Here is a 12,380-nt window from a genome sequence, read left to right as displayed (position 1 = left end):
TTTTTAGAGGGATTCATAATGGTTTTCTCATAATTGCAAATTAGAGATATTTTTTAAGTTTGTAAGTAAATCCAACTCACCATAGTGTTAGATTGAAAATTCATAATACACAACTGTTGTTCTCAATTGCTTGGAACTATATACTTGTTATAAGAAAGTTCTACATAATTTTTTCTTCGATCAATCAATATATTGAACTAATAAATTAGGTAAAATAATTTCTAAATCTCATAAGATTAATTAGATCTACAAAATTTTATAATCTTTAATATAGATATAGTCTCTCATGATTTAAAGATCGTTAGATATTAAAAAAAATAATATAATGAAGATAAGAATATGACTATATTAGAGAGGGATAATCATTTTTAAAGATAAATTTAAAAGTATATTCCTTAAAGAGAACCCCAAAAAACTAATTAATATATTGAAAGCTACTTTACTCAATTAAAAATATCAATAATATTGTATAAATTTACATGTAACTTGATGAATGAGGAGATAATTAGCCTAACTTGCTCCAAATATATGGACTAGTTCTATCCCAAATAGCTAAGGCAACAAAAACAACTATAAATCATAAACTCCTAACTATATATAGCATGAAAATTCAAATGGTGAGCATGAAAATTCATCAGAAATACATACATAGAGCAGCACATGAAATCTTCCTTGCTTATCAAAGATTCAAGATCACATCAATATTCCACAAAATTTCAAGCACATCGAACACAAAAGGAATAAGTTACACTACTCATACATACATGAGCTTGCTAAACCACAATCCTTGCATGCACACATCCATCAAGTAATTTGACTGCATGCATGCTTCCTGATATTCCCTGCATAGTACTGAATAATAGATTATATAATTTTATGTAGCAAGAAAAATTTTTCTCACGAGTTGAAATAGCAGCTAGGTTTCGCTTACCTGATCAGAAAGATCTTATATATCTTTCTTCTTCATATAACTAAGCTGAAACATTGGAGGTGGACGGGTTGCGGGGATCATATTTAGCCCACTGTTGCAGAAAATTATTATTCAAGAACAAAAAAGTGATTATGTATTACGTGAAGAAATTATTGAGGGACGATGTTTTATTGTTACATTCTTTGAGGCCATGCTAAAAGCTTCTCGATGAGGAATATTTGGATTGGCAGACTTAATCCGTTGTATCTCATCTCTGAATACAGATGCCATGTTAGATCATCCAAATATCGGGTATATATATAGATATATATAATGCATACCTCATGAAGTGATTATAAGCTGATGGTGTCCTGTGTTTCTTTGGCACTGAGATTAAAAATAAAGAAAGAAAGAAAGAGAGAAAAGGCCAAGTCAAACGTAAAACTAAAGAAAATTAAAGAAGCATATTGTTGGGTAAAGATGGAAAAGTGAACGTACTTTTCATGCCAAATCTTGCAGCGTTATTCAGTTGACTTGAGGTTGGTGAAGATGATTGAATACCCTATTTCATTCACACATTAATTAACGTGAGTGGAAATAATTTTGAAGATAAATCTTGGGAACATTTCAAAGTCATGATTTCTAGCACACAATATTAATCATTTTCTAATTGTCAAGCTTTTTGCCAGATATACATGAAAGTAATACAAAAAAACACCTATAGCAGGCTATAGTCTAGATTAATCAATTACACTTGAGTAAATTGAATTAAACTAACAATATATATAGTTGATACCTAGTGATGAGAACATATAAGTATAGAGCCTAGTTTAGATTTCTTAATTGCAATTATTTTCTTAGCACTAAGTTATGAATATAGGGTTTCATGTGCATGTTTTGTTGAAAACATATATTGTAAAAATAAGTAAAATTAAATATAAATATTTTTTTCATCAACTAGGTATATATTGTGAAGTAGATTTTTTAAGAATATGGTTCTTCATGGTTCTTTCAAGTAGAAAGTATGATCTTTTACAAACAAAAAAGAAAAAATTAAGAAAAGAGAGAAAGGAAGAAGAAGATCAGAAGAGAAAAGGATCCCCAACAAGTTTTAGCTAGAATTTGAAACAAATACATAATATGAACCTGAAAGCAAACAGACTGGCAAAGCGTAGGGTAAACGCATTGCGTATTTTTGGGATCAAGGAAAGAAAGATTGTTGCAATGACCACACTTCACAGTCACTCTGTCCGTCAACCAGTTGCATGGAACTCCAACCTGCTATGCATCAATGAATATGTTTATCATTTGGATTTACATGATCAATTTCTCTAAGGAAAAATATCTTTTTTGAAAAAAGAACTACAAAATTTAAACAACAACGATTCACTTGTTTTCTCTATACATTAGGGTTAAGTCACATAAACATTCCGACTTTATATGTTGTGTAAAAAAAAATAATAAAGCCCTCGATCGAGCTGGGGCTCCAAAATCTCAGTAAAATGCAATTGAACAAGCAGTTTAAGTGGATCTTCTTATTAAGTTTCGTTAGGTTACCCATCTCCAAAATATATAAAAATATATATATTAGGTTACATGAACAAGAAAAACCACAAAAATTAGGTTACACGATAATTTAAAGTAGCATGCTAGCTAATAGCTTAAATTTTTACATGTTATCGACAGAAACTGTGCCTATTAACTAGAACAAAATTATATATATATCCAAAAGATATGGATCTTAACTATGTTTATGATCATAAGATAACATAATGGTGTTGGGTTGGGCAGATCGACTGTTTTATGATCACCAGATGAAGAAAATAGCATAAAGAGAAATAGCAAATGCCTAGTAACGAAGATCAAATGTGAGATGAACGATGTATAATGTTGTTCTTGTACACTCATGAGCTATCTAACTTGAGAAAGCATACAATTAGTTAATTACCGCCAAAAGAGTGTTGCAATAGGTGCAACGAATGTAAGACACATGCTCATTGTTGCAAACCAAGTCCATGAACAAAAGGAGGAAGAAATGATGTCGGAGGAGGAGAAGAAGATAGTCGTGGTGGTGGTGGTGGTGATGGTGGTGGTTATCCTCTTCCACCTTCACTATTCCACTAGTTAGTCTAGCGAAGAGAAGAGGGTTGAGATTGTGAGTGTAGGATGCTAAATTAGGGTTTTCTTATACTGAAAGAATTATATTAGCTAGCCGACAGACACCACTTATATCCGTACAGTCGTGTCATGCCGTCAAAGCTACCCAACTTCTCACCTCTATTATTATAACATGTGTCTAGTTAGAAGGAAAGAAAATAAATAATAAATAAATTTATGTATATATTAAGAGCAATCGAGTGTTGGAAATACAATTAAGGGAAGATATAATTAGTTGCATATAATTATTTGAAAGCTTAACTTTACAAATATAAAATATATGATTGTAAAATTTTTGTGCCCCTACTTGATGATGTGACCATTCCTAATTTTAGACATTTAGCAAGAGCCGCCCTCTCTATCTCTGGAAAAACTTCACCTTTTCCAAAGCGATGCACCAGATTTGTGAGCTCCCCCTGGTGCCTATGTTTCAACTACTTATAAAAGCTCGTCTATATTGTTCCTCGAGCCCATGCTATTTCTTCTTTTTTGTTAGTGCCTATGTAGCCTTTAACTTTCTGCATTTACCTTAGGGTGATCTATTTATAGCCCAAGGCTAGGTTTTGACTAAGAGGTGGGTGAAATGGATCCTGCCAAAAGACAATTTCCTTTCTTTTTTGTTGCGTTGTTCTCCTGATTTGTATTGAGTGCTACCCAAATAGTTGAGCTACAGCAGAGTGTACTACTGCATTTCGCGCCTAAAAATGCATACTTTTTTACTTCTGGATTTTGAGGCAGAAGAGCGACCACACACACCGACTGGATTTAATCCGTTCTATCTCACTGCATGTTTTGATTCAGGTGTACTGTTGTTGCCTCATGCTCGCTGGTTCCTTTTTTGGCTCCTCTAAATCGATCAGTTCGCTCTGCTGAACTGGATCGACTGGGTTGGGCACTTACGAGTTCAACTTTTTTTTCCCGCCACGTATGATCCGATTGATTTAGCTCTACATTCATGACCACCAAATAAATCTGAAAAAAGTATAAATGGCTTTTGACATGGCACACGAGTTTAACATTGAAGTAAAAAAACGAGGTATACTATAGCAGAAATTTAGTTTCCACTAGATTTGAGCATAACTAAAACAGTCAATCCAACGGATATGAAGAGAAGTAAATACAGATACATAGATCATAGACGCATAATGAAATAAACTTCAGATCGTCAGTTCCTGAAAATCTATCTCTGACTATTATACCATAGATGTCATACGCCCAACATTTGCACTATACCATGGGGACATCATGAGTGAAACTTAAAGTAATTATGTTTGAAAATGAATTACCAACCCCAAGTAGTCCACTCTGAACCCATGCTGTGAAGAAGAGAAGACACTCACAAGTCAATATTGATGAGCTCAATTGGTTGTGGCACCAAGATTCATCATATCCCATTTCATATCCGATAGCGAGCTTCAAGGATTCACCATTGCAATAGATCAATGCAAGTGCTATCTGTTAACTGCAAACCCAAATTACGAGCTAATCACACGGAACTCATCCGTATATTTATGTACCCTGAATCTATTCATGACTTGATGAAATCGCACTGGACATGACAGCTAACGTTCTGGATATAAAGGTCGAACTCACATGGTTATGTTGGCTAACAACAAATCATGAAGAGCATTTATCACAACCACAAAACATCATTTATTATAGGGCGTCCCTCTCTTTATGAATCATCAGAATTCACAACTATATGATAAGAAAGAAAAGAACTTACATGTGAGAAATGCCCAATTAAGAACAATGCAATTGTCAAATAAAACGAACTGTTTACAAGTTTGGATGATTGATACATGCCATTTGTAAAGTTCTACTCCGTTTTCAGGTGACGCTAAAAGGAACATGATAATGGAACATCATTTTGCAAATCTTAAATTAATTCGACCACAGGAAACAAGTATAAGATGATTCAACTCAATAATCCACAAATTGGATTCAGAGTTCTTGACATTTTGAATCATTCGCAGTAAAAAGCCAGAATGCATTCCTATCCTGTGTAATGTTGCCATCAGCTTTGGGTCCAACAGTTCACATGTATAAGAAAGTAATGTTTGCCTCACGTTAGACCAGAAAATTATAGGTAGAGAACTTTCAGACGCGTCATTATGAAGTTCAACTAGCTGACATTTTAGCATTCATCATGGTACAGTACATTAACGCATGGGTCGAGCATTATCACCTTTTTTTCCCACCATGGTACAGTAAATTAAAACCTAATTATGCAAATAGTAATAGCTGACATTCATTCACTGGGCAGGCAATAAAAGAACATACTGACAACAATGCAATCGAATTAAAACTGAAGGTGTAAAAAGCCTGCCAATGAATTGGTCGTGAAAGGAATCCTGATGTGAATTGAAAGGAACGGGATCTGCAAACATGACAACCCATTTTTAAGATATGATTCTAATCATTATAAGTGATTTGATCCCTGGCAAACCACTCAATTCATAGCTCCTTTAAAATACATACCTATAGCTTCAAGTTTTCTTATCAGCCATCAATACGTTACTTCAATAGCTGCTAAACTCCACAGGACTCACGAGTAGTGACTTTTTCAGGTGAACATAATTTTATGAAATGCAGAAATATTGAACACAAATAATGAACAAAGTATCAATCTATGGAATATTTTGCTAAAAGCGACAAACTCTAGGGGGGAAATTGAAATTTCTCCTATTTTTAGCAAACCAAAGTCATGAGAGGACAGCTCACAGCAACCCATTAAAACTGCTGCATTGCAAATTATATTGAAGGTCATGAGTGGCACTTACCTGCTGTTTTTTTCTGTTTGGCGCTATCTGGGATGCTGAAGCTCAAAGTACAGGAAGGCAAAAGGCAATTGCTGAGTACAATTATTAGGGAATCTTGTATGCAGAAACATCTATATCGCATACCATCAAATGTTCAGATCCCACAACACACAGAGATATTTTGTAGATGATATGGCATCCATGTGATACTTGAATATGTTCTTAAAACATTTGTTGCTGTCAAATGCTGCATGAGGTTGAAGTACCACATGGGCATCAATGAAACACAGCGCGCACATATACATTGATTCAAAATCAAATATATTCATTTTCACCTGAGTTCATTGGCTAGGTGGTCACAAACGAAAAAGGAATGCAGCTCACTCTATAGTGTTGGCTGGGTAAATCATATTCTTCCATTGCACTCTAATTAATTGCAGCAAAACTACCACCCTCCAGCCAACTGGGATCCCCGTGGAGACCATTGAACTCTAACTAAGACCATATGATAAGTAGGATTCAAATACATTAAATAGTATTTCATTTCGTTAATTAGAATTTTCTTTGGTACACAACTATAAAATTTATTTGTCACCTTTGAACATGTCTATATTATATCAATGTGGTCTGACCCTTTTCCGGGACCCACATTCACAGGAGTTTTGTGCTCCTTTTTATCATCTAGTATATATATATATATATATATATATATATATAAAATCTCATACATCCATCTTAGTTCCCTATCAAAGAATAGATCAAAATGCATGATTAAAGTACAAACTACAACCGCTCCAGAAAGACTTCAAAATATATGAAATAGCTTCACGTGATCTTAACCATCACTTTAAACCAAGTTAAGGTAAATATGCTATGTTCTAATATTATGAGATTGCAAAGAATTCACTGAACCATAGGAAATAAATTTTGCAGGCAAAAAGAAGAAATGGGGCAGCAAATAAATGAGATTTTTTTATAAAAAAAATGTCATATACAGGACAAAATCCAGTGATTATCACAAGCAAAAAGGCAGGAGGTTATAACACGTTCATGGAAAAAATAATCTCAACCTTGGCAGGGCCTGGATTTTGCAGCATAGGCAACGCTGTAATTCTTAGATAGGTTGAGCTCATCTCAACATCACCCCAATTGGCCACCAAACTGGCGAGCTTATTGAATTAATCAAATTTGGATTTTACCCGCTTAGACAGTTCAAGGGTTGAGGCAGTAGCTTATTTTCCCCTGTATGGATCACAGTCTGGAATTGATGGGACAGAACTACGGTCAGTAAACCCTTTAATACTACTTTTGTAGTTCACAAAGGGAATTGCCACCTAACTATGCCATATGAAGAGAAGGATTTTCCCGAAGCTCATTCCTAAATGGTTAAAAACAATACAATGGTTAGAATTCTATATAAGAAATTTAAAACGAACCATCGTCCATATTATAATTATTCATTTCAATAACTGAACATAAATGTGAAGACATAGTTTGGCTACAAATTCTTTATGATTTTTCAGTCAAGATACCCCAAAAATATAAAATATTTCGAATTGAAAATGAGCAAATAAAAGGGAAAAAAACACCACTTGCAAACTAGACAACTTGTCTCAATAACTGAATTCCAACATGTAAAAATGCGAAGAAAACAAATTTAGTTATGCTCTTCATGATTTTCCAGGCAAATTATGATAAAAACAGATCAGGAAAAACAGGAAGACCGACTGACCTTCACACACTATCCACTCCATACATTACCGGAAGGGCCAATAGCTTGCCGTTATGAACAAATCCACCACATTGAAAGGGTAAGAAATGATGGTCGAATGCCGGATTCATCCCACACAAGGAAAAGAATGCCCCTTTCAACTGCAAACACTGTAGCAGTTGAGAATATGTACAATCTAAAAAAATAATTTACATGACTAATCCAGTAAAAAAATCATCTTTAAGTTGCTAGCAATGCATTGCCCTTAAGTAGTTTAACAAGCTGAATTGGCTCAACATAATCAGCAATGTTGAGCCACAGGCAAGAAAAGCAGTTGCATATTCTTCCTTCAGGAAGGTCAAAGAACAAACTCTACACTTCATGGTAAGGGATTATATAAATTATAGTATCTTATAGTCACCTTCTCGTATGATCCTTTAACAACCTCTTCACAAAGTATAAATATCATAAACATGCTAGAACATGATTCAAATGTTGTTTAGAAAGCGGGACGGAAGCCACATGAGTTATACATGTGAATGCAACAGTAATTATCTCATAATTGCAAGCTAGGAAACAACATAGAACCTAATCCTCACTAACCTAACAAGTAAAAGCATGCACTAAAATTTTGTGAAATATGAGAATATATTTTTCTAATCTTCATGAATCCATAACGACCTGTAAATCTGCATCTAGAATATTTGTAAGCTGTGTGATATTCCAACATGGCTGCAAAGTCTACTGTAACCATATTTCAATCACCGTTATATCCGTTGTCAAATGAGCATACAATAGTTACCTGGAATAAATCCAAGTAGTCTCAACACCAGTGTAGTAGATTAGAATTTAAACTATTAACAATTAGTTTCTTAATACTAACGTGATTTCTCGAAGGAAAAAAAATCATTTATAAAAGAAAGTAGAGATCTGCTAAAGACAAAACTCATCTGAATATTTCAGATCTCACAAGAAAGTTCCTAAAGTTAACAATTAAGCTTTAGGGAAATCCAATAGCAGGTCAAAAACAATGCTTAAAATAGTCAAGAATATAATGTTATTAACCATTGTTGTGGCAACTTAGCTGCTACTTACAAGAGTGTCTCATGGCATTATAAGATTAGAGTTGGAGGTACAAGGATATCTTCACCAATTTCCAAGAGTGTCTCAAATGCAAGTGGTTAGTTTTATTGCAGGTAAAATTCCATTGTTTCAAATTTTAAATAAACCAAATAAGGCAGAAATGAATGAATGCAATGCAATACAGAAAACAAAAGCTCAAATTTGCCAGAGAAACAAACTTCAAGCAGAAGTGAAAAACAAATAGCCTATCAACGACAAAATCGTGGATTAAAAAACAAATGTGAAGAAGATGCACTTGTTGACTATCAGCGGTAGGTAGGGTGCTTGAAGGAGCAGCAGAAGGCCACCGGTTTTATACACATCTCATCGAGTTAATTCAATTAAGTGTAATTCAATCAACAGCAACGGCAAAGAACATACCTCCGTCAAATTGGAGCATCTCGAAACCTGACCAGTTTGGGAGGCTACATCTATCATCACATGCTTTGAAACGAAAAAGGAATCGAGACGAGGAAAAGAAGCCAAGTTCATTGTCGAATAGTTCCTTGTAGTCACAAGGCGTCGCTTGTTCTCAGGAATTCAGAAACAGTAGAAGAAAGTTTTTCATATCGACAGAAAGGAAACTAGGGTTCGAGAATTAAAGGGGGCACAAAAGGCGACGATTCCGGTCGAACTTGAGGGCTTCTTCATCGGAAGGGAGAGGAAGCGACGTGAAGGAAGAATAGATGGGAGGAGGAAACTCCATCCCAGACCATGGCAAGGACAGACGTCAATCCCTCGAGGAAGCCTTCTCTTGAATAAAGAAGCAGCGCGCATCGGCACGAATTTATAACACCACGAGGCAGAACATCTGTTCTTCACGAAGGCTTGCCCATTTTTTCCGTTTTGTTTACCCAACTAAAAAAAATCGTAAAACAACGCCGTTGCCGGGGATCGAACCCGGGTCACCCGCGTGACAGGCGGGAATACTTACCACTATACTACAACGACTCATGCGGTAGTGAATGTAGATAAATTATAAATTTGTAAATATTCCTTCTTCGTCAATAACTCAGCACTATCAAATCATTTCCCATCTATTTGGGCTGGCCCCACATAGGCCCTCATGGATGTAAGGCCATTAACGTGTAAAAGCCAGCAGCAGGAATTCAGGCCTTTTAGGCCCATGTCCTAGCATAATTCCTGACCAATAAGTTGGTCTGGTTGCCGACCCAATTGGTTCGACTGGAGGTTCATTTGCGATGGCTTCGAGTCCTATTTCAATTAGTCACGTGTAGATTATTATTTACCTCTCAGATATTTACTTGTGAAAATTTTGCTCATTTACAACTTTTACTCATGCCCAATTATTATTTACCTCTTAGTCATTAGATGCAACAGCATTGAGTTCCAAATCATATTTTACTAATGTAATCTACTCCAACTGGATCAATTTTGAAAGGGTAAAATTATCTAAAATGCTCCTTAAATAAGAAATATTTTTAAAATTAAATTTAGTGATCTTTGTTTTAATCAAAATAATTTTCAGTAAATTTCGTACTTACCAGTCAAGATATTATTTTAAAAATCTAATAAAATATTTTAAAGAAGATCAAAATCCATTTCTGATTAAAATCGTGGTTGTCAATAAAGTCGGTTGCATTTCATATATTTCCGGAAATGATTTTAATTCCGTTTTAGTCCAATATTTATAAAACTGTAATATTGATTTGATTTTAAAATTTGAACCAAACAGAATTACTTTAAAGGATCTCTTTTGTAATTATTAGATCCGAGTAAAATAGATCTCAGTCGTGATTAATGAACTGTAGCTAATTAAGCAACGGTTACGATTAATTTCCATTATTTTATCGAAATTTAATGATGACGAAATGAGTACTGCGGCTAGAGGATAAATAAATCAAGTCACTTATAAATTATTGGAAGTTGGATTCGATAAAATTTCATTTAAACTCGTTTAATGAAATTTATTAAGATAAATAAATTAAGTTTAAGTTTTATAATACTCAACTAATTAACTTGTAAATATGTTTGTTAATAAACTCATGAATCTAATTTTAAATAAAAAATAATAATAATTTTGATATTAAATTTATAAATTTAACATTCTACTTATACGATAAATATATTAAATTTATTTATTAGAATAAAATTATAAATTTAATAAGAATATTATAATTTTTTTTAAATATATAATTTACTTTTTAATAAATATTTAAATTTATAATTTATATTTATTAGGCTTGAGATAAAAGTTCAAATAAATTTGTGAGTCATGAATATATTCGTTAAATAAAGTTCGAGTTCGGCTCGATTATAAACGAGTCAAATTCAAACATTTAAAAGTTTATATTTGCTAGATTCGATTACACCCCTAACAGTAACGGAATGAGATCCTCTGGTCCCCTTGTCCTGGTCCGCTCTTGAACCAGGATAAGGGGATTGGTGGGAGGCAATGACCCCCACCTGTTATTGGGACAGGGATCCTCTGGTTCAGGATCCCTGGACCAATCCTGGACCCTTGCATGTTCATTGGATAGGTGGATTGTACCCCACCTGTTAAATAGGTGGGATTCAGTTCATCTAACCAATGAACATACAAGACCTCCTCTGATCTAAAAGATTCTAGACTAGGGAATCTGACCTCCTCTTGTTACCCCACCAATATAAAAACTGAATCAGTCTAATTTTGATGGACTAGAGAATCTCATCCCAACAGCGGATACCTAAAACCTACTATTCTCACCGTTGATGCCGCTTAACCAGATTGACGGTTCTGATGAGTTTTTGTACTCCCCGCGTCTCGAAAGAGAACAAAAGAATCGATTTGACTGCGTTGCCGAACCCTAACCCTCCGATTCTGTCTTTGTAGTTCGTGATTCGCTTCCCTCCCTCCCTCCCTCTGGCTTGCTAATCTCTTCTCTTTTCCTGCAATTGTCTTGTGTTTCTGGGGATCTGTAACTACCGGTCATAGATTGAATTCGGAAAAACATTGTGTTTTTTTCTATTAATTGTTATTCGTCAATCGTACTTGATGTTTTTCTACATCTCAATATTTTATATAGATGCAAATCTTAAACGAAGATCCAATTACGCCGTGCCATAGACAACATAGCGTTTCATTGGGCTCTCTCGTTGCATGGTTATATGTAGATTTCAGCAGGGTTTAATATTTATCAGCACCCAGAATTCTGGGTTGGATCAAGTAATGATTTTCAAATTTGCAGGAAATGGCTAGGACGAAACCTACTCTGAGGAAACCAGAGTTCATTAAGGTTAATCAACTCAGTACGGGTACCAATGGCCATACGCTCGTAGTGAAGGTGGTGGATGCAAAGACGGTTCTAGCAAAGGGGTGCATTAATGCTCCTCAGGTTCGTCAGATGCGCTTAGCAGAATGTTTGGTGTGAGATGAAACTGGAATGATCGCCTTTACAGCCAGGAGACCGTTTTTTATTATTGCCTTTTTTTTTTTTTTTGCTTCTCTTTTCATCAAAGGAAGATCCTTTCTTGTTGCCTTGTTTTTTGCACATAATCATGTCCGATTATTTTATATTCTGAGCGCATGTTATGCCATAATTCTACTTACATTCTTCTTGGCGTCGGATGCTACCATTACATTTTTAAAAGTTGAAGCTCATCAAATTCTACATGATTAGTCATGGTCTATCAGACCGCTAAAGTGAGTGTGTACAGCTTTAAAACAGGACCCAGTTAATTGGTTTTACAATTCAAAAAGAAAAAGAGGAAAAGTTGA

The 12,380-nt window shown here is 34.7% G+C and overlaps 1 protein-coding gene, 1 long non-coding RNA gene and 1 other non-coding gene across 4 annotated transcripts; all 3 read right to left on the bottom strand.

The window, feature by feature from the left end:
• Nucleotides 1-575: 575 nt before the first annotated feature.
• LOC121987869 (protein DROOPING LEAF-like) lies at nucleotides 576-3,065 on the bottom strand. 2 transcript variants are annotated; one of them, XM_042541582.1, is made up of 7 exons: nucleotides 2,859-3,065; nucleotides 2,057-2,188; nucleotides 1,409-1,472; nucleotides 1,252-1,297; nucleotides 1,109-1,184; nucleotides 932-1,022; nucleotides 576-852 (listed from the first exon to the last, which is right to left on the bottom strand). In XM_042541582.1, the coding sequence occupies exons 1-6, from the start codon at nucleotides 2,925-2,927 to the stop codon at nucleotides 972-974; spliced, it is 438 nt and encodes a 145-aa protein (XP_042397516.1). In that variant the 5' UTR covers nucleotides 2,928-3,065; the 3' UTR covers nucleotides 576-852; nucleotides 932-971. The 2 variants fall into 2 exon arrangements, with proteins under 2 accessions (XP_042397516.1, XP_042397517.1); XM_042541583.1 differs by having other exon boundaries at nucleotides 576-842.
• Nucleotides 3,066-4,789: 1,724 nt separating this feature from the next.
• LOC121985974 lies at nucleotides 4,790-9,467 on the bottom strand. The gene is made up of 3 exons (XR_006113312.1): nucleotides 9,044-9,467; nucleotides 7,562-7,701; nucleotides 4,790-7,207 (listed from the first exon to the last, which is right to left on the bottom strand). It is a non-coding gene; the product is annotated as an uncharacterized LOC121985974 (long non-coding RNA).
• A 74-nt stretch (nucleotides 9,468-9,541) lies between these two features.
• Nucleotides 9,542-9,613, bottom strand: TRNAD-GUC. Its single transcript has one exon. It is a non-coding gene; the product is annotated as a tRNA-Asp (tRNA).
• Nucleotides 9,614-12,380: the final 2,767 nt, after the last annotated feature.

This window comes from Zingiber officinale, chromosome 5B, assembly GCF_018446385.1.
Source record: "Zingiber officinale cultivar Zhangliang chromosome 5B, Zo_v1.1, whole genome shotgun sequence".
NCBI classification, from domain to species: Eukaryota; Viridiplantae; Streptophyta; class Magnoliopsida; order Zingiberales; family Zingiberaceae; genus Zingiber; species Zingiber officinale.
The sequence above is the reverse complement of the archived record's forward strand: the minus strand, read 5'-3'. Positions and strand labels throughout refer to the sequence as shown.